The sequence below is a fragment of the Acomys minous genome (genome assembly GCF_964271855.1).
Source record: "Acomys minous genome assembly, chromosome: 16".
Taxonomy (NCBI): domain Eukaryota; kingdom Metazoa; phylum Chordata; class Mammalia; order Rodentia; family Muridae; genus Acomys; species Acomys minous.
Window position 1 is genome coordinate 58930063 of NC_140498.1, and position 27269 is coordinate 58957331.

The 27269-nt window shown below is 43.1% G+C and overlaps 1 protein-coding gene across 1 annotated transcript; it reads right to left on the bottom strand.

Annotated features, from left to right (window-relative positions):
- Positions 1-27269, bottom strand: LOC311586006 (cytochrome P450 3A11-like). The gene is made up of 13 exons (XM_084761786.1): positions 27089-27269; positions 25204-25297; positions 22375-22427; positions 18787-18886; positions 15895-16008; positions 15712-15800; positions 15263-15411; positions 12480-12607; positions 11230-11299; positions 8842-9002; positions 6752-6978; positions 3831-3993; positions 1-556 (listed from the first exon to the last, which is right to left on the bottom strand). The coding sequence occupies exons 1-13, from the start codon at positions 27157-27159 to the stop codon at positions 461-463; spliced, it is 1515 nt and encodes a 504-aa protein (XP_084617912.1). The 5' UTR covers positions 27160-27269; the 3' UTR covers positions 1-460.

A 27269-nucleotide genomic window follows, 5' to 3' on the forward strand; every position in this document is an offset into this window, starting at 1 on the left:
GTTTAAAATATGTTTATTTATATTTTCAGTGTAGCATTTATTGTAGAATATTGCAACTAAAACACCTAATACCAGTTTCACAATCAGAGTTGTCATTTTCACCAAATGTTAGCATTTTCACCAAAAAAAATTTTTTTTGATCAATTCACAGAGACATGGTTACTCTCAAAAGAGTTAAACAAAACTGATGGAGCCAACCAGATGTGGATGAGATGGCCCCGTGAGGACCAGAGAAGATGAATGTCCTCTTCTGTTGCTAACTTGGTCATGTCCTTTACATTAGATGGTACTCTGTATCGACACTGAGAAGTTCAATGGACATACTGAATCTTTAGTCATGCATCAAGGACAGCCAATTAAGCTCCATCTTTATCTCAGTTTTCTTCATGAAGTAAATGAGAGTCCAGTGATCTTAAACACCAAGTCTCTGATGAACTCAGGCAAACTCCTTAAGGGGAAGTCAAGCTCCAGTTATGACTGCATCTCGTGGCACAATCTTTAGAACAATGGGTTTTTCTGGTTTAATAAGCGCGTGTCTGCTTAATTTCAGAGGTATCTGCAACAGTCAAAGGAAAATATTGAGAAGCAATGAGTGAACCAACAACCACCCCAGAAGAAAAGTAAGACACAAACTCTCAGGAGGATAATGCTTTGAAGAAACATAAAAACTACATTTATCAACATATGGTTTGACTTCCATATCCTCCAAGCTGTGTCAATTGGACGGTGAGATAATGCATCTAAACATGCATTAAAGTGTTAATTGATAATATACTTTATTCAGGACCTGAGACAAGTCTTGTTGATTATATTATTTCTGTTCTGTGGTGATTTAGAGTTTTCTTTTAAAGGCGAGTTTATCATTTTAAACATAATTCTTAGTTATTATGTCATATTATATCTTAAGTCATGAAAAGTTATTTTTGGTTTGTTGAAAATTGCACATTAACCCTGGGAGTACACATTTCAGCTGTATGAATGAATAGTCCTCAGCTCCTAGGTCATATGTCAGCACCACAATTGAGCCCACTCAGAGAATGTCTTCATGAGATGTGTAACTATAGCATCTACTCTTGGCTTCCAAGGATGAGATGAATGGGAGGTAGGAAAAGCCTTCAAAGAAGTAATCTTCTGGCCACAGGAAAAGGAAGGTGAGCAAAGTTGTCATGGAGATAGAGAAGTGTCAAGCTTAAGATGACTGGAGCTTGGCAGTGTCTGCCCCATGCCAAGTGTGCAATGGTCTCTCAGAACTAGTACCTGGGTTTCACTGTCTAAATCTCTGTACATGGTTTAAATGCTTTGGTGACAAAGTACTAAATGCAGTGAAGTTGTGTGTAAGTAAAGCTATACAACTGCCTTAAGCCACTAATCAAAAAATAAACACCCTCTAGCCAGGTATGGTGGCACACGCCTTTAATCCCAGCACTCTGGAGGCAGAGGCAGGTGGATCGCTGTGAGTTCGAGGCCAGCCTGGTCTACAAAGGGAGTCCAGGACAGTCAAGGCTAACACAGAGAGACCCTGTCTTGAAAAACAAAAAAACAACCAAAACATAATTTGGGGGCTGGAAAGATGGCTCAGTGGTTAAGAGCATCGCCTGCTCTTTCTTCCAAAGGTCCTGAGTTCAATTCCCAGCAACCACATGGTGGCTCACAACCATCGGTAATGTGATATGGCACCCTCTTCTGGCTTGCAGGAGTACATGGCAAGCAGAGCACTGTATACATAATAATAAATAAATAAATCTTTAAAAGAAATAATAATATCCTAATGTGTAAATGTTTTTAAAAAATAAAATAAAATAAATAAACACCCCCATCCCTTTATTTTTGAGACGTAAAACTAACTGGTAAAGAAAAGCCACATTCCAAATACACAAGTCCTGTAAATTTTAGCCATCATTTCCCATGAAACAAGAATGAGTTGTTCAGGAAAATGAATGCTTCCTTTTAATATCTTATCTTACACTCTCACAACCTGAAGTACTATCCCTGTGTTCTCCATGGAGGCATATAAAAAGATGTGCATATGTATGTTTATGTTTTATGAAAGAATATTATAACTGTAAGCCATACTTTAAAAAACATTTACCAAAGGATTTCAGTGTGCAAACTCTCCTAAAAGAACTATTAGACATTTATAAAATGAATAATATGAGGTACTATAGGAAAGAGAAGGGATATCCAACCATAAAGAGAGAATAAACATAACCGAACTGCATGTTTTAAAGACAAAGGATTACCATCGGTGATGAAAACAGCCTGCAGAAGCTAAAAATAGAGCATAAAGTAAATAAGGATATAAACCTAAGAGGAAGATCCATTTGAGGTGAGAACAATACAGACGGTAAACCTTAAACCCCTACCCAGATCTAGCCAATGGACAGAACACTCTCCACAGTAGAGTGGAGAGTGGGATATGACTTTCTCACATACTCTGGTGCCTCACCTTTGACCATGTCCCCTGGAGGGGGAGACCTGGTGGCACTCAGAGGAAGGACAGCAGGTTACCAAGAAGAGACCTGATACCCTATGAACATATACGGGGGGAGGTAATCCCCCTCAGGAACAGTCATAGGGGAGGGGAATAAGGGGAAATGGGAGGGAGGGAAGAATGGGAGGATACAAGGGATGGGATAACCATTGAGATGTAACAAGAATAAATTAATAAAGTAAAAAAAAAAAAGAACTTGACATATGAGAGCAGGAAAAGAAGAAGGTGAAAATGCACAGTTTATGTAAAGATGACAAGTATCTGTTTTCTGGAGCAGAGCTGCTGAGAAATGATGCCGAGCCATCAAGATGTCCCCCATGAGGTTGGGCATTATCGTAACCAGCAACTCTCAAAGGGTTTATGTTTTATGTAAAGGAGTGCGCATATTCGTGGAAACCACATGGGTGCAGTCTCAACAGTAGCCAGAGAGGACGCCAGAACTGCTGGTACTGGAGTGTTCCAAATGGTCAAAAGCCACCAGGTAGGTGCTGGACACAGAGCCCAGGAACTTTGAAAAAAAAAAAGAGCAAGTGCTCTTGACCATTGAGTCATCTTACGAGCCCCAGAATTTGTGTCTTAAAATAATGATTCTCAACTAGGCATCACGTGGGAAATTAGAGGTGAGCTTTTAAGACACACTCTGGGTGAATTGTTTTAGTACTTCAGAAATGACAAGGCATCATGAGTTTCTGCTTTGGTTTTTGAGACTGGGTGTCACATAGCCCATGCCAGTTTCAAATCCACTAAGTGGCCAAAGGTTTATTTGAACTTCTGATCCTCCAGCCTCTACCTCCAAAGTGCGGCTACTAAAGGTAATGTACCACCACGGCAGCTCATGCGGTTCTGTGGATGGGAGTCAGGGCTTTGTGCATGATGGGTAAGCATTTTGGCCACCGAGAAACATCCCAGGTGCCATATATGAGTTTTAAAGCTCCTTGGTGATTCTAATGAATACTCAGTGGTGGAGAAGACTGTGAAGGTAGGGCTTCTGTGAGTTCTGGAAGAATAGTGCCCCACTCAGCAAACACTGAAGACATGGCCATTGCACCTCTTGATAGCACGTGACACACCCAATCTCCAGTGGACATGATTAGAACTTCAAACAGAATGCATACAATCCTGCCACATTGGTCTGCACTGACTCTTCATAATGCTACCATTGTATTCTATTCAGGCAAAAAGCCCCTTAGCTAGTACCTGAACTCAAATAGCTCATTTGGCCAGAAAGCAAATTATTAAACCTCAAACAAACATATTCATTGTTATACACAACACCTCAGTTAGAAAAATAAATTGCCTCCCATAAGACATTATTTGTAGAGATAATTTTCTCTCTCACCTGTGTCTCCTTACAAGGCTGGAAGGAGAAGTTCTGCAGGACTTTAATAAGAGCAAGCTTCATATTCATGAGAGCAAACCTCATACCAATGCAATTCCTGGGACCATTTCCAAAGGGGAGGTATGCATAAGGATCAATGTTGCTCTTGTTCTCCTTGCTGAACCTAGGGACGTAGAAGTGGATGACAAGTTAACAAAGGATAAAAGCATAAGAGCTACCTGTGTGAGGCTGCCTGTTGACATCTAGCTAGTAGCATACAGGTAGTTTGGGAAAGGTTCCCTGAAGTTCTGCTTGCAGGTATTTGGTTCTGACAGTTGTACACCAAAGGTCATTTCCATTCCTCTTGCCTTATAAGAGTCTCCATACGGTTGGGATAAGACAAATGCTGTTTGAAATAAAACCTAACCATCATGTACCATCTAGTGTAATAGTGGCATTATGAGGTAGGAGGATGGACCGTTTTCTGATTGGATGGGAGGACCAATTCACAGAGGAAGATACTATCTGATACTGTAAATCTGCCAAAATCCAATGGCTAGGGAGGTCATAGGTACTAGAGGAGAGCTTACTACTATTGTTTTTGCTAAGTAGACATAATATCAAACTGCAGGGGGAGACAGTTAACACAGAAACTCATGTCTTGTCAAAGTGCTGAGGATGAGTGACGGTGGAGTGCTTAGGCCTTTCCAAGGCTCAGGAAACATTATAGAAGAGGGACAGAAAGAACGCAAGAGCCCAGACTAGGAACAGGTCTTCACCAACCCAACCCACTTCTCACAAAGGGTTAATGGCCAAAATATATAAATAACTCAAAAAAAATTGAACACCACCAAGCCAAATAAGCCAAGTAAAAAATGAGGAACAGGACTAAACAGAGAAATCCCAACAAAGGAGCGTAGAAAACAAAGGAGTCTAGAACGGCTGAGAAAGGTTCAGCGTCCCTAGTCATCAGGGAAACGCAAATCAAAACAACTCTGAGATCCCACCTTATACCCTTCGGATTGGCTAAGACCAAAATCTCAAGTGATAGAACATTCTGGCAAGGATGAAGAGAAAAGGGAACACTTCTCCACTGCTGCTGGGAGTGCAAACTTGTACAAACACTTTGGAAATCAATCTGGCAATTTCTCCAAAAAAAAATGGGAATAGTTCTACCTCAAGACCCAGCTATACCACTCCTGGGCATATACCTGAAAGATGTTCTATGATACAACAAGGACATTTGTTCAACTGTGTTCATCGTAGCTTTATTTGTATTAGCCAGAATCTGGAAACAACCCAGATGTCCCTCAACCAAAGAATGAATGAAGAAACTGTGGTACATTTACACAACAAAATACTCTACAGCTATTAAAAGCAGGGACATCCTGAAATTTTCAGGAAAATGGATGTAACTATAAACAATCAACCTAAGGGTCTGGATTACACAGAAAGACACACATGGTACATACTCATTTATAAGTGGATACTTGACACATAATAAAGGATAACATTCTACAATGCACAGACCTAAATAACAAGGAGGATGCTAAGGAGAATGCTCGTTCAGAAGACCAAATAGAATAGACAACAGAAGCAGTTTGAAGAGAAAGAACAGGACAGGAGCCTACCATTGAGGTCCTCTGAAAGACTCCACCCAGCAGAGGATCAAAGCAGACGGCAAGACTCACAGCCAAATTTTGGGGTGGAGCTCAGGGAGTCTTAAGGAAGAGTTGAGAGATAGGAGGGGCTGGAAGGGATAGGAGCTCCACAAGGAGACAATGGGCTGCGGCAGACGTAGGCCCCTGCTCAGATGTAGTCCGGATGCAGCACAGTCTTCCTGTGGGTCCCATAATATGGGCAGTAGGGTCTACCTCTGACATGGACTCTGGTGCCCACTTGCCGATCACTTCCCCCCAGGCAAGGCCGCAGAAGGAATGGATGCAGGCAGTCCAAGTAATACTTCATAAGGAGGAGGAGGAGGAGGAGGAGGCAAGGGGGACAGGGCAAAGGGGGGAGGGTAAGGCCAGGAGATGGGAAACGAGGGAGGGGACTACAATTGGGATGTAAAGTGAACAAAAAATTTTTTAACTTAATTTTAATGTTACAACCATGAAAAAGAAGAGACCATAAGAGCCAGGGCATGAAATGGGTCCTGTGAAATGCTATCTTCTGGACATGATGTGCCCATTGCACTCATGAACTCACAGCAACTGTGGATACCTACGCAGACTAGACCTATCACCACCCCACCATGCGTAGGAAACAGGGATCATGAGATGCCACCTCCCCGAGCTGCTACTGACAATTAATAGTTGCTGGAGGAGGGAGAAGGGTTTCTTCAATAGTGAAGCCACTGGTGAGTTTTCCATTCTCCAGCAAGCAACTCCTACACCTACACTTATGGAAACAACCCTAAGTAATCTTATGAGTCACAATAAACAAGACACATAAAAACAGAAGGACTTGTTGAGGAGATGCAGGAATTCAACACGATTGAAAGGGTGAAGAGACAGGGTAATGTGAAGTGAAAATGAGCAAAATACATTCTACATTCATGTGATTGCCAAAGAATAAAAAGAAAGGGGGAAAAAAGAAATGGCAGCTTTAAACACTAAAAATCCATTCAGGATAACGCTGTGTTCCAACTCTGAAAAACGCATGTCGTTTAGACTGAAGGGAAGGAGGGGTTCCTGTCTCACACTTATGTTGGTCATTTACCACTTGAAGGAGGAGGAGAAAAACACTCTGTATTTACATTGACATATTTTCTCCCTGTCTCACTGCCCCTCTTCTCTCTTGTCTTCCCTTTCTCTGCCATTCTCATCAGAGAATGCAAATGGATGCAAAACCACACTTAGATCATCTTCCTGTAAGAGACGCCATAGCATATACAGGCCAGCACGGTCCACACTGTGTTCCAGTTCCTGGGATTCTCGTACCTTTCAGGGCGGAATTCCTCGGGCTCTGGCCAGTGCTGGGGGTCATGGTGAAGAGCATAAGATGGTGCCATCACTATTGATCCTTTGGGAATAAACACACCCTCCATCTCAATATCTTTCTTACAGACCCTCTCAATTCGATTAGCAATTGGGTATATTCTCAGGGTTTCATTCAACACCATGTCCAGGTACTCCATCTCCATCACAGCATCATAGCTGGGAGGTGCCTGGCAAGAAACAAAAAGATTCGTGCTGAGATTTTTTGGATTACATTTCAACCAGGTCTACATCGTATTATTGAGTTCTCATCAGCTCCCACGTGAAGCTCCTCATCTCAAGGGACCTTAGCCAGCAATTACAACACATTTTTAAATGGTTTTTTAAATTGTTTCATTTTACGTGTGTAGGTGTTCTTGCCTACGTATGTGTATGCGCAACACACGGGTGCAGTGCCCAGAGAAGGCAAAGGAGGGCGTCGGATCTCTTGTAACTAGAGTTAGAGACAGTGAGAGCTACCACTTGGGTGGTGGTGATCAAATACGGAAGGATCCTCGGGAAGAGCAGCCAGTGGTCTTAACCGTTGTGCCGTCTCTCGAACCCCTTACAAGGTGGTTTGAATAACTATCGCTTGGGGCTAGGAAGATGTTCAATTAGTGAAGTGTTTGCTATGCAAGCCTCAGGGCCTGAGTTCAGATAAACAGCATTCATAAAGCCAGACACAGTGGCACACATTCCCACCAGTTGGGGGACAGAGACAGGGCATGCCCGGTCCTCATTGGGCAGACAGCCTAACTAAATTCATAAATCCAGGTTGAGTGAGAACGCCTGTCTGAAAAACCATAGTGGAGAATAATTTAGAAAAATACCCAGTGTAGGTCTATGTCCTACAGACAGACACACACACACACACACACACACACACACATGCACAGAGAGAGAGAGAGAGAGAGAGAGAGAGAGAGAGAGAGAGAGAGAGAGAGAGAGAGAGAGGAGAATTTGGCTCCTTATTTACACACCAAGGCTCACGTCTTGGCATCTTCACCTATTACTATATATAGTGGGGAATCATGGGACAGAGCTGAGACAACCCATCAATCAGCTCACTCAAGGCCAAGGTTGGCTCCACTCAGTGGACAGCTGGGCCACAGCACTATCATTAGCCTTCCAGAGAGCTGAGTGATGAGTACATATTCTTTAACATGGCCCAGGTTGTGTTGATGGTGCTTGCTTGGTACTATTGTGGTCCCAGGTAACAGACAAGCAGGCCTAGCCCTGTGTCAGGACAATCTTCTATTGCCATGAGTAGGACTTGCTGCTCTTTCCTCCTTTTGTTGCTCTGTTTTGACTCTTCCTAAATGGTGCTGTGGAAAGAACCAGTGCTTATGTTCTAGGTACAAAGTATCAGGGGCTGGTGAGACACCTCAGTGAGCAAAGACACCTGCCACCAAGCCTACTGACCTGATTCAGATCCCTAAAATTCACATAGTAGAGAGAGAGCCAATTCTTTCAGGTTGTCCTCTGACCTCCACAGTCATGCTGCAGCACACATACACACACACACACACACACACACACACACACACACACACACACACACACATATATATATATATATATATATATATATATATATATATATATATATAAACAATTGTAAAAAGAAAGTCCCCAGGTTGTAAAGATGGCTCAGAGGTGAGCATGCTTGCTATGCAAATGTGAGGACCTGAGTTCAGATGTCACTTAGATGCCAGATGTGGTAACACACACATCTGTACCCCAGTGCTTCCACAGCAACATGGAAGGTTCACAGACCATAATACCTGATATTACAGCAGTGAGCAACAATGAAGCCCTGTGCCGAACAGCTGGAAAGCAAGGACCAATACACAAAATTGTCCTCGGACCTTCACACTCATACATGTACACACACACACACACACACACACACACAATTACACAAACACTCACATTCACTCACACATATGCACACATCCACTATCACACATGCACACACACACATACACACGCCCCTGATGAGAAGCTGCTGCGCCTTCTCCTTTTCCCTCCTGCTCCAAGCACCATCCATCCACCTTGTTGGGCAGAGCCTCTTCGATCTCCTCCTGCAGTTTCTTCTGGACATCAGGGTGAGTGGCCAGTAAATGCAGGGTGAAAGAAAGTGTGCTGCTAGTGGTATCGTAGCCGGCAAAAATAAAGATAATTGACTGGGCTAAGATCTCCATATCAGACAAGCCTGGAAGTTAAAAAAAAATAAAAAAATAAAAAATAATTAAATATATATATATATATATATATATATATATATATATATATATATATATATATATTCAGGTAAGTCAGGTCAGGGTGGACCATCACAGATGAGATGAGGAGAAGATTAAACCCACGTGACACATCCAGAGAAGGGAAGATCACTTCAGCCAGGCTGTCCCAAAGTTATGCTACGTTCCTCAGCATCACCTGTGGGCAACTTCAAGACCTGGACTTTCTTCTGTTTTTAAGATGTATTTTTATCTTACTTAAGTGGGGGAGGATGCCGTGTGTGTCTGGAGGGGGCATGGATCCCAGAAACGGGCATCTGATCCCCTAGAGGAGTTGTAGAAGGTTGTGGGCTGCCAAAGGCACGTTCTAGTAACTTAACTCCAGGACTCGGCTTGCGCTTAAGATGGGTTTTTTGTTTGTTTGTTTGTTTGTTTTTATTCACATGTGTGCATACACGTGTGTGCAAGTGCCCGTGGGGACCAGAAAATGACATTGGAGCCCATAGAGCTAGACCTAAAAGTAGTTGTAAACCTTCTGCTACGAATGCTGTGATTCTATTATTGGCAAATTCTTCCTCTCAGCTAATACAAGTCCTTACTACTACATTGAACCTGGACTGTAAGCCCACAATCAGTGGCTCTGTTTAAAATGAATATCTATGTTATCAAGCAAAAATGAAAACAGAAGGGCTGAGGGTCTGTAGCCCAGTACATATAGCGGTCTGGGTTCAATCCCCAGCACTGTGTAAAGCAGGAACAGTATCATACACCTGCAGTCTCAGAAATTAAAGCCCATTCATTCTCAGGCACATCATGAGTGTGAGGTCAGCCTCACCTTCAAACAGAGTTGCATATACAAGATCAAACAGGACTATATAAAACTCTTTCAAAAGGAAGAAGAGGTATAGAAGAATTTAAAGTTAGCTGATCACGTGACAGAGATTCGAGTGGACAAATGGGAAAGCATTTGAAACATAAAATATATGGTGGTTTTAAAAAGTAAAATTTCGGACAGAGAAGCTACAGCGATATAATAGCAAATGTATGTACTAGAAAAAAAAAACCCACATAGGTAAGAATGGATGACGCCCTTTGCATTAGCTACTGAGGCACATGGAGATAAAGTCAGGAAATGGAATGTCATCATCTTGCAGCCATGATAGTAAAAATAACGGTTAAAAAAATGGTTTAAAATTAAAAATAAGCATGGATCTGGCGGTGGTGGCGCACACCTTTAATCCCAGCACTTGGGAGGCAGAGGTAGGTGGATCGCTGTGAGTTTGAGGCCAGCCTGGTCTACAAAGTGAGTCCAGGACAATCAATGATACACAAAGAAACACTCTAAATAAAACCCCCAAAAAATAAAAAATAAACATAGGTGGGAGGTTAGAGAGATGGTCAATAGATAAAAGCATTTGTTATAGAAGCTTAAGGACCCCAGTTTGAATCCTCAGTACCCATGTAAAAAACCAAGTGTGGTAGCACATCCCTGTAATCTCAACTTTATGCATCATTGGGCTATGCTGGTTACCAGCCTAGCTCCATTTTAACCAGAGATTCTGTCTTGAGGAAATAGGGCAAAGGGTGGTTAAGCAAGACACTTGGTGCCTTCCTCTGTTAACTGTACATACACTGAGGTGTGTGAACATGTGCACATATTAATGCTCACACATGCATATGCCACACTACGGAGATAAAAATCTATAGGTGATTTTTAAGTGTGTAAAAGAATGAAGGGAGCATATACAGGGGGAGGAAGTCCCCCTCAGTCACAGTCATAGGGGAGGGGAATAAGGGGAAAATGGGAGGGAGGGAGGAATGGGATAACCATTGAGATGTAACAAGAATAAATTTTTAAAAAGGAAAAAATAATAGATAAATAATTAATTAAATAAATAAAAAGAATGAAGGGAGCCAGTGTGTTCGTACAAAGAGGCTTCCTCAGAAGTTACTTATCCATTCTTTACCGTAGATTAAGGTAGAACACACAAGGTGCACCAGGGGCTCCCAGAAATCACCAGCATTGAAGACTTCCACTGTGACTACCCTCCATTTTTGGAACAAACTCCTGCCCATGTGCTCCCAGAAAATTCCATGTAGATAATAGCCATGTTTTTCTTACAGCAACTTGATGAGGCATTCCTCCGCCTAGAAAGCCCCTTGTGTATTTTCTGTATAGACTGAAACATGCTTGGTTACCTTCAAGAGACTCCTTGTCCTTCAAATTGTTACGAGTGTTCATCATCAGCTGAAGAAAATCCACTCGGTGCTGGAAACAGAAAGAAAAGTTTCAAAAAGAGATGGTCAATATTGAGGTCAAAAGGGGCCCAGCACAAACTGTTGCACCAGACAAGGACAATGCATGCAGTAAACCTAGACCTCACGTTCAGATCTAGCCAATGGACAGATCATTCTCCACAGTCATGGGGAAAGTGGGGACTGCCTCTGACATGAACTCTAGTGCCCCCAATATGACCACCTCCCTTTGGTGGGCACACAGAGGAAGGGGAAGCAGGCTACCTAGATGAGACCCGATAGGCTGTGATCATATGGTAGGGGAGGAGGTCCCCTTCTGTCAGAGGTCTAGGGAGGGGAATAAGGTGAAAGAGGGAGGGAGGGAGGAATGGGAAGACCCAAATGAGGGGATAGCAATGGTGGTGTAATCTGAATAAATTATTTTTTAAATAAACAATTCTAATTTCAGTGGGGAAAAAAATCAGAGGTGGACCAGGAGTACAGAAATTTAATTCTCTACTTTCTGGAACCTGGCTCCCTTAAATTCACAAGCACGTCTAGAGTTGCTTGGCTCACTAATGAACAGCACCACAAATGGCTGCACCAGCTGCAATCCAGCTGCCATATCAACCTCTTTTACAATAAGCTACAATGGGTAAGCTTGTAAACACAATCACTTTTATTCTTTGAAAAAAGTTTCCGAAGGAGAAAATGGTGATTCCCTCTTTTTGGTCATTTTAATTTTTATTATTTCTTCGTACCTCCTTTTAATAACCCTCTGAGTCCAACTAGCTCGCCCATACGAGTGTGGCTGTGGGGACGTCCAGTGCTGCGTGGGAACCCACCAGCACCCACAGCCTCCGTCCTCAGTTGGGAATAGTTCCTCAGTAAGGGGCAGAGCTGAGAGAGCTCCTCTCTCATCTACGCTAGAGAGTTGACAGACTGGACCTTCTGCCCTGTCAGTTTCTTTGATTTCAGTCCTTACGCACAGTACACTAGTTTTCATTCCTGCTGCTAAGGTTTAATTCCTGGCTTATTCACAGCCAAATTTTAAAAATTACACCTTCTCCTCCTCCTAAAGAGATAAGTATTCTTTGTCTTTATCTAAATCTAGCCTTCTCTATCTACATCTAGTGATAGATTAAGGGAAACACACAGCTCACATGTCCAAAGCCCAACAACTTGGGCTTTCTCATGGAAAGTCTACTTTTTACCTTCTGGTTAGAATCCAGGCGGTTTTCCTTCATTTTGTGCACAAACTCTTTGAAAAATGCTAAGGAATCCTTTGGGAACATGGTAATATTTAACATCTCATATATTGGGGTGAGGAATGGAAAGAGTACTGGAAAATAAAAAAAAATAGGTTTTAATGAAAATGCAAGTTCCATTTGCAGAAATCATAACATAATCCAAAAAGCCAGTGTCTCAGCCGGAAGCCATTTTATCCATGACCTTGCTCACACCCTGACCTTGCTCACTCGGTGACCTTGCACATACCCTGACCTTGCTCACACCCTGACCTTGTTTACACCCTGACCTTGCTCAGTAGATGACCTGGCACACACTGTGACATTGCTCACACCATGAACTCGCTCACACCTTGACCTTGCTCACTCGATGACCTTGCTCACACCGTGACCTTGCACACATTGGGTCATGGCCACACTGCTCCTTCTGTACTTTGCAGTAGCCAAAGCTGCATATCTAACCCCTGGATTGAACTCTGCTCCTGTAGTTCAAGTGGATCCAGATAGAAAAGGGAGCTATTGAGATAGTTCAACACATAAAGGGTTCTGCAGACAAGCCTGACAAACTGGGTTTGATCCCTGGATCACACACTTTGGAAGGAGTGAACCAAATACTGTAAGTTGTCCTCTGATCTCCACAATCAACACACACACACACACACACACACACACACACACACACACACACAACCAGCCAAGACTACACAGAGTAACCTGTCTCAAAAAAAAAAAAAAAATCCAAGGTCAAAAACAAATGACCCAAACTCAGAAAGAAAAGAAAAATCCCATAATCCCCCTCACTTCCAGATTCTAGCCTATAATGAATAAATGTAAATATGTAAACAGATATAAATGTGAATATTGCACAACACTTAAAAGGAAACCAAGAGGATAATACTTAGTGGTGAGGAATGGTGGAATGCAGAAAAAAAGGATCCACAAGCTGTGTATGGAAATGTAATTGATGTGGAAAGCATTAAAACTCTAAATGAAGCACCACTGTTCATTGTATCCACAGGAGCTGGAGAGGTGGCTCAGCAGTTAGCACTGGCTGCTTCCGCAGGGGACGCAGGTTGGATATGGCTGCTCTCAATCACCTGTAACTACAGTTTCAGGGGATTCAAACACCCTCTCATGGCCCCTGCAGGCACTTCATGCATGTGGTGTACACACATGCAAGCAAAACACCAGTACATGTGAAACAAAAATAAATAAATCTTCTTAAAATTTTAAAGCAATTCACCTATATAAGAAAGATGATGCAGCCAGGCTTGGTGGTGAATGCCTTTAGTCCCAGTGCTAGGGAAGGAAAGGCTGGCAGATTTCTGTGAGTTCAAGGCGACCCTAGTCTACAACAGAGTGAGTTTCAAGACAGACAGATCTACACAGAGAAACCCTGTCTCAAAATACAGAAGGGGAGGAGATGATCTAAAAGTGGACATTAAAATATGTAACTTTATTTTTTCAATTAAATTAGGACTAGGGAAACGCTAATCAAAACCACAATGTATCCACCAAGTGGCAATGACCAAAGTCATGGGAGAGCCACATGTTCGATGGGGCATGGAGAACCTAGAACTCCTGCAGACACATAAAATGCCGCAGCTGCTGTAGAACACGTATGCTCAGCTGTTTCATATGTTAAAAACAGGGTCCATTTGAACTCAGCCATGATGGTTCTGAATATATACCCTAAAACATAAAAAAAAAAACACGAATTTAAATATTGCCTTGTCTGCAAATGCTCACAGCAGTAATATTTATGGCAAACATGTGAAACTAACTTCATATCCATGAACAGACATGGAGTATTATTTCCTCCCAGACACAAGAGGTAGTGATGCTGGCTTCATTTAGTACTGTGCAAACTAAAAGATGCCTGTCACAGAGACCACATACTCTATGATTGAAGGATGATGGGAAAAAAGTTCAGCGTGGCAAGAACAATGTACTCTACAGTCCACATCGGTAATGGTTCATGTGAACCTTCCATCAGTGCAAATTCCTAAGTGATCAAAGTGCTCAGAATAAGTGACTGCTGAGCCCTAAATAGACTAATTATATCAACACCTCCACCTGTCAAGGTTCAAGGAACATCCTAAAAGAAAGTGTGGAAAGAAAGGGAGAGCCAGGAATGGGGGGGGGGAGGTTTTGCAATGCTATATCCCAGACATGGCATGGCTGGCTCATGAACTGATCACCTGCATGAGATCACGCCAATGATACTGGTTAGCATCCTTGCATGCAGCACTGACAGGATTCACTGGGTTAGCAAAACAAAAGAAAAGGACAGGAAATTGAGAGGAAGGTGTGAGGGGTGTCTAAGGGAATGAGAGGTTAAGAGTTAGGGGTATGTCAAATCAAAATATATTGTATACCTGTATTATATAGCTGAAGAATAAATAAAGGAATTTGGAAACAATGCCAGGAGTGGTGGTGCACACTTTAATCCTAAAGAGGTAGATGTAGGGTGATCACTGTGAGTTCAAGGCCAGACTGGTCTACACAGCAATTTCCAGGCCCTGTCTCAAGCAAAATTGAAGTTCTAAAACAGAAGTAATGGGTTACATGTTATTGAATGAATTAAAAAATATTGACTTGTGCCTTTAAAAGGATGAATTACATGGCAGGTGAATTATAAACCAATAGAGATGTTAGTTTGGGGGAAGTGTGGAAGAGAAAGGCAGAACTGACAAATATGGCCACAGACAAGAGCAGTGCATCAAAAGGCACAAGAACTATCCACACACCTACTGAAAAGAACAGTGGGTCAAAAAAGTCAAATCTTAAGATCTTCTTGGTTTTCTCAACAAAAAGATCCTTTGGGTTGTTGAGGGAATCGACGTTCACTCCAAATGCCGTGCTAGTGATCACATCCATGCTGTAGGCCCCAAACACTCTGAGGAGGGAGAGACATGGGAATTTTAAGACATGCAGCAAAAAGCCAGAAATTGTTCCTAGTCCTGGGCAGGAGAGGCGAAGCCACCTAAGTACCGAACAAGCACCTTCCCATCCTACCGACCCTCTACCATTGTGGTGTTCCCACTATTGCGTTTCTTCTTTTTTAAACTGTACGTTTTGTCATCTAGTATCCAAAGGGAGAAGACCAAGAGCCTAGACGATGTGAGATCTACAAGAAGGAAGACCTCTCGCCCCGGCCGTCCTTCCTCCCAGACGCGGTGAACGCACCACCACTTACTCTTTTGTAGAGACAGGCTTGCCTTTCTCTGCCTCTCGTCCCAAGTATTTTATCAAAATATCTCCATAGCGTTCGATGATGGGAAACATCTAAGCACAAAGTGCACAAACATCCGTAGTTAGGAGTGGACTCACACACAAAGTCACACACACAAAGGTTTCCATTAAAAGTCCTTTCAGTCACCTCCTTGAGTTTTCCACTGGTGAATGTGGGAGACAGCAAGCCTCGGATTCTCTTCCACTCCTCATCTTTACTTGAGGTAATGGAACTTTTCATAAGCCCCACTGGGCCAAAATCCTAGAGTCAAAAAAAAAAACAAAAAACAAATTTGGTCTCTGTAAGTACAGACTCTCCATGGTTGCCAACGTGCTGAGCAGGGTCACTGTATAGCAATTAGTTACTGACTGTTACTATGGGACAAGCATCATGTTAGATAAAAAATTTTAAAAAGGGTGGGGGGAGGGGAGAGAATTTCCTCGACGCCTATAAGAAATGAGGTGCTCACTAGGCTACCTGTTGTGGTTTTAAACCTTTTTATTCCGGGGCGCTTTTAAATTTAAATCTCTCTGTAGTTGACAAAGTACATCCAGGAAGTGGGGGAAAGATAGAAACAAGACTTAGTAGATTCGAGCTGAGCAGATGGCAAATGGCTTGGAGACAGAGAGAAAGTGAACTTTGCATGTGACAAGTTCTCCAGCTTCTGTGTTTAAAACATAGGCAATGTGAAAAGGGCTATCTTCATATGGTGTGTGTGTGTGTGTGTGTGTGTACACATGAGTGCTTGTGCAAATGCCCATGTGTGCTCACATGGAGACCAGAGGTCTAGCAACTTCCTCTAAAACTCTTTATCACATTTCTTGAAGAAGGGTCTCTCCCTGACTCTAGAAGACTCCGGTTTGGCTAAAGTACCTAACAAGCAAGCCCCTGGGTCTACACATGTAGCTCTGGAGTCACACATGCGTGCTGCTATGTCCAGCTTTTGTTTGGATGCTAGGGACCCAAACTCAGTCCCTTTACCCACAGAGTGAGTCATCTCTCTAGGCCTGGGATGCTTAACAGATTGGATATTTGGGGCTTTAAGATTTATTTTAGTATTTTATGTATGTGTGTATGTGTGTGTGTGTGCACAAATGTGTGTATGCAAGTATGTGTGTGCATGTGTGTATGCACGTATGTGTGTATACATGTGTGTGTGCATGTATGTGTGTGCACATATGTGTATACATGTATGTGTGTGCATGTATGTGTATATGCACGTGTGTGTATACATGTGTGTGTGCATGTATGTGTGCATGTGTGTGCACATATGTGTATACATGTATGTGTGTGTATGCATGTGTGTGTTCAGTGCATTCACAGGCCAGAGGAAGGAGTTGTGTCTCCTAAATCTGGCATTACAGCTGGTTGTGAGCTGAAGATTACGTACACAACCTCCCATCTTCTTTTAGAGCTTTCAGCCACTAAGCCATTTCTCCAGACCCTGGTTTGTTTGATTCAGGGTTTTTTTGTTTGTTTGTTTTGGTTTTGTTTAAGAATAATGCTATGAAAATCCTTTTCCCTTAATTCTTTATGCAGTGATAAAAGGGGAAACATAACTCTATTTCCCCAGTGGGAAGTTTCTTTGATCATCCACGCTTATATTTTATATGAATGAGGAGTCTTCCAGCAAACCCCTGCATTACAGCACTCAGCACAACCGCAAGAAAGGGAAACGGCTTCCACATGACAAAGGGCAGTCAGCTAACGTCACCAAACGAACAAAGGCTAAATGAGCACCGGTGAGATGACTGAGAAGGTAAGGGAGCTTGCTGCCAAGCCCAACAGCCTGAGTTCGAACCCAGGGCCCACATGGTGGAAGAAGAGAACGAACAGGCTTCTGCAGATAGAACAGCTAGACAGGCACAGTGTAAGGAGAGGGGATTTGAACTAAGTATTATCTCTTGTGCAAAAATTAACCTGAAACAAGCCTTAGATTTCAGAGCAAGTCTGAAAAACAAGTCACATTGAAGGACTAGGTAAATAGTCATCAGACTTGACACCTGACAGCACAATCCATGCCGAGGAAAATGATACAAACAGTGAAGAGAAAACAGGCTGCGCATGACAGCTAATGGGCTAGCAACAGGGAACTGCATGGTCAAGGACCAGCTCTGTTTTCTAAGTGTTTGACACCACACTGACATAAAAAAGAACCCAAGAAGGGCTGGAGAGATGGCTCAGAGGTTAAGAGCACTGCCTACTCTTCCAGAGGTCCTGAGTTCAATTCCCAGAAACCACATGGTGGCTCACAACCATCTATAATAAGATCTAGTGCCATCTTCTGGCCTGCAGGTGTACATACAGGCAGAGCACTGTATACATAATAATAATAATAATAATAATAATAATAATAATAATAATAATAATAATAATAATAATCTTTAATAAATAAATAAATAAATCTTTTTAAAAGGGACCCAAGAAACAACTAAATTACCATAAATAGTATATTTATGCATCCTCAATGCATTACCATGGCAACATTGATACCTAGGCCCTGCTTATGCATTATTACAGAAGCCACTGGGAATCTATAATTATTTCATTCTCTGAATTGAGTGAGTAAAATATAAAGGTTTGCATTATACAAAAGGGAGAGTGGGGAGATGACCCAACAGTTAAGGGTGCTCGCTGCTCTTCCGGAGGACCCAGATTCAGTTCCCAGCACCCACGGCAGGTAAATTACAACTGTCTGGAACATCAGCTCCAGAGGATCTCACATCCTTTTCTGGCCTCCACAGGAACCTACAGGACACATGGCATTCACTCACATACACACACATGTATAGCCATCAATAAAAGAGCAAAAAATAATCTTTAATTTTTAAAAATATATTTTGTTAATTTATTCATATTACATCTCAATTGTTATCCCATCCTTTGTATCCTCCCATTCCTCCCTCCCTCCTATTTTCCCCTTACTCCCCTCCTCTATGACTGTGACTGAGAGGGATTACCTCCCCCTGTATATGTTCATAGGGTATCAAGTTTCTTCTGGCTTTAATTTTTTCTTATTTAAAAAAAAAAGTTACCTACCCGCCGGTTTGTGAAAGTAGAATAGCATTCCTTCACTAGCACATTCCTGATTATATTTGTGTCCGTGAAGGCAAACACAGGCGTCTGACCATCAAACAACCTGTACGGGGAAAACAGCTGATTAACTGAAGCCAGGCTCTGAAGTGAAACACACAGCCAGACTTTGATTCTAATATTGCTTGACCCTCATTCTGGTTACACAAAACCCTGTCAACAGGAGTTCCCAGCTCACCTCAGGGATTCAGCCTGCGGACACAATGAAGCCTTTGTATAATGTTAGGTAGTATCATTCAAGACACAATGAGTCACTTAAAGCCAAAATGGTTCTGAAAGGCATTATAATTAGAAATAACAGATAGATGTTTGTTGTCTAGATGTGTGTATGTGAGAGTTGCCTATACCATTTTATTAGATTTTTTTTTTGCTCATTTAAAATATTAGAAGGATCCAGAGGGTCCTAGAAATCTACAAGAAGAACATTATGATGGGCAGATCTGGGCCCAGGGGTCCTCATCAAACTGTGGCACTAGTCAAGGACAATACGTGCAGTAAACTTCGAACACCTACTCAGATCTAGCCAAGGGACAGGACATTCTCCACAGTTGAATGGAGAGTGGGGTCTGACTTTCACATGAACTCTGGTGCCCCATATTTGACCACGTCCCCTGCATGGGGAGGCCTGGTGGCACTCAGAGGAAGGATAGCAGGCTACCAAGAAGAGACTTGATACCCTATAAGCATATGCAGGGGGAGGAGGTCCCCCTCCGTCACAGTCAAAGGGGAAGGGAGTAGGGGGAAAGCAGGAGGGAGGGAGGAATGGGAAAATACAAGGGATGGGATAACCATTGAGATGTAATATAAATAAATTAATAAAATATATTTAAAAAATTTTTAATTTGAAAAATAAAATATTGCAAAGGGCCAGAGAGATAGCTCCACAGTTAAGAACACACATTGCTTTTGCAGAGGACTGGAGTTTGGTTCCTAGCATCCATGATGGGTGACTCAAAACCACCTGTAACTACAGCTCCAGAGAGATCTGATGTCTCTGGCCTCCATGATCTTCTGCACTCATGTGCAGAGACACACACATAGCACACACATACACACACACACACATATATACATAATTTAAAGTAATAAAAATGATGCTTAAGGGCCGGGCGTGGTGGCGCACGCCTTTAATCCCAGCACTCGGGAGGCAGAGGCAGGCGGATCGTTGTGAGTTCGAGGCCAGCCTGGTCTACAAAGTGAGTCCAGGATGGCCAAGGCTACACAGAGAAACCCTGTCTCGTAAAACCAAAAAAAAAAAAAAAAAAAAAAAAGATGCTTAAAAATATTAAACTAAAAATTAATAATTAAATCCTTAAAATATTACAATTGAAATGAAATAATTTAAAGTAAAAACAAATCATTAAAAATTAAAATTTTAAATTAAAGATTACTCTCAGAAATTATGAAATATTTCAAGATCTGGCCTTCAAATGTAGCTCAGTGGTAGGATGACTACCTAGTGTACACCAGGCCCTGCTTTTGATACATTGAACAAATGAAAATACATAATTTAAATGAGGCACCTATATTCTCTTCTCCAAGGCCTGAATAATGTTTTGAAGACAGGGCAGGAAGAACGTGAGAGCCAGGAAGGAGAGAGGAGAGCAGCAAAATGCTGTCTTCTGGACTCTTGACCGCCCCCCCCCCAACAGCTGGGATCACCTCCACAAGCCCTGTGCGTGGCTGGGCTGTCAGTGGTCCAGCTGGAAGTGTGAGGTCCTGAGCCCGCCCGAGGACTTACACACAGCTGGTTCCTGGAGTGGGAAAGCAACATGGCGCAGTGGTAAAGGATCCTCAAGAGCCCAGCTCAATCCCTGGGATCTACGTGGGGGAATGAGAGAACCTATGGCCACAGTTGTCGTCTGACGAACACATGCCTCTCTGATAAATAAACAATCAAAAGCCAAAAAAAGAAAAGAAAAGAAAAGAAAAGAGTTTCCGGGGAAGGGTAAGACATCCTCCTCAGTAGAAATGCACTGCTGAGCAGCTCATGGTCCTATAAACAAGCTGTCCCTCTCTTTCGCCTCTATAAGTCCAATTAAATTCATTGGTACACACACAAAACTAATATGAAAAGTAAGCAAAATGTTTCATGTAAAAATGATGTCAGGGTCAGGCATGGTGGCCATGGCTTTAATCCCAACACTGGAGTGCACGATGTGGACCTGGTCTACATAGTGGGGTTTCATGACGGCCAGGGTTCCATAAAGAGACCCTGTTCAAAAAATAAATCAATTAATAAATAAGCAAGCAAGCAAACAAATATATAAATTAATAAGATATTGGGTCAGTGAAAACTGAAAAAAAATAATCGACCACGTGCTGACAAGCGATAGACGAAGTTCGTACACGGCCATTGGATAGACACCAAAGCCTGCTGCTGGCATTGAAGGGCGTGGGCTGTATCAACTCTGCAGACACCTGTGCTCAGGCCTGCGGTGCCTAAGGACGGATGAGAAGAGATGAGGAGGCAGGAAGGTCCAGAGCCCCCTCCCACTTGTTTGTGTCTCATAGCATAAGTACGGCACCTGCTCCAAGGCTCTCACCAAACACCCGCCCCCCCTGCCCCCCCTGCCCCCCCTGCCCCTCGCCCCCCCCCCCCCCCGGCATCAACGACAAGGACATAGATTCAAGGAAGAACACTGTGGTTTATAAATACATTGGCTCTATAAAGTCAGTTCAGTTAGACAGGACACAAGCATAGACATTCTTCTCAGAAACCTCGTCCTGGGCTGATGAGCTAGCTCAGCAGATGAAGGCACTGTATCAAGCCTGGTGGACTTAGCTCAGTCCCGAGTAGAGAACCCACTCCCACAAGTTGTCCGCTGGCCTATATATGTGCAGCATGTCGCCATTCCAGGAAAGCAAACACCCTTAGCTTTAAATAAAATATAAACAATAACAACAGTCTGTACGTGTGAAGAAGATTGGACATGCTAAGCATAAATCATTTACCAATCCCTCAGCTATGTCACCCCAGCCATGCATTCAAAGGACATGTTAAAGTAAAAAAAAAAAAAAAAAAAATGATGTGAAGAAGAGAGGCCTTTACGGGGCAATGAGTGGGAGTGGCAAGGAGGCGGCAGCACAGGCTTGTCAGGGCAGTTTAGAGGGACCTGAAACAATCCATTTCATGTAATAAAAATCAGTTTCAAAAGAGAAAAAAAATGAGATTAAGGCCTTGGATAAAAAACATCAAAGCCTCGCGGGGCGGTGGTGGCGCACGCCTTTAATCCCAGCATTTGGGAGGCAGAGGCAGGCGGATCGCTGTGAGTTTGAGGCCAGCCCGGTCTACAAAGCGAATCCAGGACAACCAAGGCTACACAGAGAAACCTTGTCTTGAAAAAAAATAATCAAAATATCCAATGCTCTCACGTTAGTTAGATCTGTGAACAGTGGCACTTAATGACACGTGGTATCATGTTTACAACAGAGAGATGCAGTCCTACAGTTCCGGGCTGGCACTGTCCTTGCACAAGTGGGGTGCCTTCTCCTAAAATGAGTCGACTCAACGGAACTTTCCAGAATACTCACCCCCATATTTTTCCATACTTTTTATAGCACTCGACATCAAATTTCCATAAACCCTAGAAAGAAAAATAGCATGAAATCCACTTTGCCCTTCTGTAGCCAGAGCACCAAAACCCTCAAATCCTATGAACTCTGGTTTCCTGCTGCACCGACAGACAAAAGTTCTTCTTCAGAAATGTGCAAAGTGCTAGCAGCAAGATGGCTCAGTGGGAACAGGTGCTAATAGATAAGATCCCCTGAATCTCCGTGTGGTCTCTGCATGCACACTCATACACATAACACAGACACACATCACACACACATGCGCACATACAATGATGATGATGATGATGATGATGATGATGATGATGATGATAATAATAATAATAATAATAATAAACAATGTACAAGGAAAGCATAAAACCGTTAGGAAGAAGAAAAACCTGAGCCAACAGCAGCACAAGCTTTGCTCCTCGCCCTCTGGATGTGAGTCTGGGAATGTTTGTCCAGGGGACTGAGCATGAGCCAGGTACCACTGTAGGCTAGTCACAGATGATTCCTCTAGATTTAAAGCCTGCACGGCACATTACACTTTCATGACTTCATTTTCTAGCAATTTTGTTAAATCATCCTTGCCCTGGTGGTTTTGCCTTTAACAAATCTTTAAAAGAAACGGAACAAAAATGCATTTGTAGTTAAGTATCTGTGGCGATTGACAGCCGTAACCCTGCCTCCGATATTAGCACTTGTTACTCAGACTCATGCACAGGATGCCGCCTTTAAAGCAAGAGAATCCGCTGCAGGTAGATTTCAGTGGCAGAGGCTTTGCCTAGCATGTGTAAGGCCCTAGATCTCATTCTTGGCACTGCAGAACGAAACAGAAGCTAACATTTGTCATCGGGCTGGAGATGTGGCTCAGCAGTTAAGAGCACTGGCTGATCTTGCAAAGGGTCCAGGTTCCATTCCAAGCACCCACATGCAGCATCTCACATCTGTCTCTAGCTCTGGCTCCAGGGAATCCAGCGCCCTCTTCAGTCCTCCATAGGTACTACACTCATGTGCACAAACCCAAACACAGATACACGCATCTACACATAAAATCTTGTTTTCTTTCTTTCTTATTTCTTTCTTTTCTTTTCTTTTTTCCCCTTGGGTATTTCAAGACAAGGTTTCTCTGTGTAGCCCTGGCTATCTGAGACTCAATTTGTAGACCAGGCTAGCCTTGAACTTCCAGAGATCTCCCTGCCTCTGCCTCCCAAGTGTTTTGATTAAAGTTGTGCCCCACCTCGCCCAGCATAAAACTTCTCTCTAAATGGACCAATCACTAACCAGGACCCCACTTCTTAAAAGAACAGAGTGAAGCAAAATACTGCAGTTACTCGGGTTCTCAAGAAGACCCCAAATATGCCATGAGTGGCAAATGCTAGGGCTAGCTCCAAGGGTTCAATGACAATGCAGGGAACTCAAACATATGAAAAGTTCCCCCAAAGCTTTGTATCCGGGTCTGTGATAACGTGATGCTTCAGAAGCATTCACAAAAAGACAAATGTTGCTCATAAGCCCTGGTACAAAGAGGAGAAGTTTAATCTAGTCCACACAGGCAATGTCCTAGACATCGTAAACTTCTTCAAGATTTTCTCAAATTAAGCACAGAAGCGCTTTCCTGGAACCTGCAGTGGGATAGAGACAAACTCCTCTCCTGTTGCTCACAAAGTCAGAAGACCACGTCCTGAATATCAACACTGGACGAGCTAAAGCTTGGGCACCCTGAGGCTCAATAAACTGACAGTAGAGCCAGTGAGATGGGATCCTAATGAAAAGGCACTGAGGCAGAGGCAGGCGGATTGCTGTGAGTTCGAGGCCAGCCTGGTCTACAAAGTGAGTCCAGGACAGCCAAGGCTACACAGAGAAACCTTGTCTCGAAAAACCAAAGAAAAAAAAGAAAAGGTACCTGACACCAAGCCTGGCAACCTGTGTTCCTTCCCTAGAACTAACGTGGTGGAAAGAGAAAACTGACTCCCACCAATTCTCCTCTGACCTACACACACATTCTGTGCCACATGCCAACACACAGACACACATACACACACTCACATATAAATAAGCAGGATGGGCGGAGTTGACAGTGGCAGTTATGGAGATGATTCCATGCAGAAGTGCATTGTAAAAACCAGAATCTGGATCCCCAGTATCTGTGTAAATGCCGTGCAGGAGTTAACGTCCTCCAGGAGTCCCAGCTTGTGGGAGGCAGAGACAAGGGACCCCTGGAGGAAGCTAGCTAGCTAAGACAATCAAGTCAGAGAGATCTGGTTCAAGTGAGAGACTCTGCCTCAAAGTACGAAATGGGGAGCAATCAAGAAGACACTCAATGGGCTGGAGAGATGGCTCAGTGGTTAAGAGCACTGACTACTCTTCCAGGGGTAATGAATTCAATTCCCAGCAACCACATGGTGGCTCACAACCATCCACAATAAGATCTGGTGCCCTCTTCTGGCCTGCAGGTGTACACGCAGGCAGAGCACTGTCTACATAATAAATATTTTTTAAAAAGACACCCAATATCAATGACTCACCTTGATATGCACACACACAACATACAAATGCACCTGTTCACACTTCAAACACATGCAAATACCTGTACGCACATGATAAAATTATCACACACACACACACACACATTTTAAGCTGTCAATAGAGCCCCAGGAGACCCATGAAAGAAAGTTTTGTAGAATCATGAGAACACACGGCATGAAGGCCGGGAGTCCCAGTGGTTCCTCCCAAGGAACACATACTAGAACTAATCCATTATTGGCCATCAGGAGAAGCCAGGTGCAAAGCTTAATCAACACTCACCTTGTAGTAATTGAGCAGAGTTCCTATGAAAGGCAGAGGTTTGGGCCCAGGAATTCCCTGTTTCTTAAAAACTCCATGCGTCCGAGTCCCATATCTATAAAGTGAAAAAGAAAGTGTTGTGACCACACACAACAGAGAGGAGACAAACATGACTATAACTAAAACAAACAAACAAATAAATCAATGCCATGGCTGCCCTTCCAGTTCCCTGAAAGTGTAGGGAATGGTGAGGGGTCCAGTGTGCATGGCAGTTCACTGGTCATTTCTGTATATACTGAGTTCTGGTGAATCTAGAGGTAACCCAAGAGTCAATAAGGTCATATCGGGCTGGAGAGGTGGCTCAGAGGTTAAGAGCACTGCCTGTTCTTCCAAAGGTCCTGAGTTCAATTCCCAGAAACCACATGGTGCCTCACAACCATCTATAATGAGATCTGGTGCCCTCTTCTGGCCTGCAGGTGTACATGCAGGCAACACATTGTATACATAATAAATAAATAAATAATATATTAAAAAATAAGGTCATATCAGGTGTAAACCTTTTCAGTAAACCTCAGAAGGAGGGAGTTGAAGAAGAAGGAGGGAGGGAGGGAGGGAGGGGTGCCCAACAGACCTGGATAACATCAGTATGAACTTTAGGAGTCAGTATCACTGGGGCTACAGATCAGTAGTAAAGGGCTTGCCTGCTACATATAGACTCTGGTTAGATCCTTCATACGGCCAAAGACTTAAAATTCAAACTTCACTCCATTGTCATTTTATTTGGGGCCATGGAGATAACCCTACAGGTAAAGACACGGGCTACCAGTTCTGATAATCTGAGTTTGATCTCAGGCCCCCACATGATAGGAGGGAACAGACTGCCCAAAGTTGTCCTCTGGCCTGCACAAATGCACGTGCATGCATGCAGGCTGTAGCACATGCTTCCCAAACCCACAATAAATAAAAACATGAATGTTAGGGTTTTTTTTACAAGAGTTCATTTCAACTTCTGCTATCAGCCAGGCCTGCATGGTGGTGCACACATATAATCCCAGCACTCAAGGAGGCAGAAGCAGGTGGATCTCTGTGAGTTCGCGGCCAGCGTGGTCTATAAAGTGAATCCAGGACAGCCAAGGCTAACACAGAGAAACCCAGTCTTGGAAAAAAATAAACTTGTGCCATTATTTGTTGGAGTACGGTCTGGTGCTTTGTACTTGTTACTTTTTACCACTTGAGATTCTCACAGCAGACTGTCAAGTACCCCAACAGAATAGGATCTTGGGAAGAGGAAGCAGACAGGTACCGGAGGAGGAAGAGGATGGTCATGGGATAGGAAGGAGCCACGTGGGCCAAGAGGAGGAACTCTGAAGTTCGACATGGAAAGACATGGGCCAGATGAACAACCTTAGCAAGTATTTTGGGATTATGGATGGGAGGTAACCCAAATAAAAATTATTAGCAGCAGATGGCATGGGTGGAGGTGGAAGACAATGGAAAGTATCGTGGGAGGTAATATCTGCCTTGGCCCAGGTGAATTAAGGCTGCTCTAAAATACATCTCCTGCCTAGGTTTTTATTGACTGTGAAAGGGGGGTTAAAAAATACAATGTAATAATTATAATCCTAATGATAAACATTTTCAGGCCATACCACTAAATTAACAGCAACAACCTGTGGGGGGTACAGGATCCCCTGGCACTGTAGTTACAGTTGATTGTGAGCAACGTGTGGATGTGTGGATTCAAACCTGGGTCCCCTAGAAGAGTAACCAGTGCTCTTAACCAGTGAGCCATTGTGTCTCCAGCCCCTGCCTCTGATACCAGTTTTGACCTTCCAGACAATATATGTCTGAGTATTACCCCAATCCCAAGGACATGGTCTGGGGAAGGAATTTGCAGATGACTCACCTGTAGAGGAGCACCAGGATGATTGCCAGGAGAACCCAGGTTTCCAGAGAGAGAGCTGAGATCAGATCCATAGTTGCTCTCTGTCAGCAATTTCCTCCACTGTGTTCTCTCTCCCACTGTGCCTGCTACCCTTTTTAGGGCTTCCCTTTTGCCCAGCTGGGCTGCAATGAGACCATCCTGC

Coding starts and splice junctions, on each gene's coding strand:
- LOC311586006 (XM_084761786.1), bottom strand. CDS start 27,159: ATGGATCTGATCTCAGCTCTCTCTCTGGAAACCTGGGTTCTCCTGGCA. Junction 15,412..15,711: donor AAGCCTGTCTCTACAAAAGA/GTAAGTGGTGGT, acceptor CTCCCTCCTCAG/AGTGTTTGGGGCCTACAGCA. Junction 11,300..12,479: donor GCCTGGATTCTAACCAGAAG/GTAAAAAGTAGA, acceptor TTCTGTTTCCAG/CACCGAGTGGATTTTCTTCA.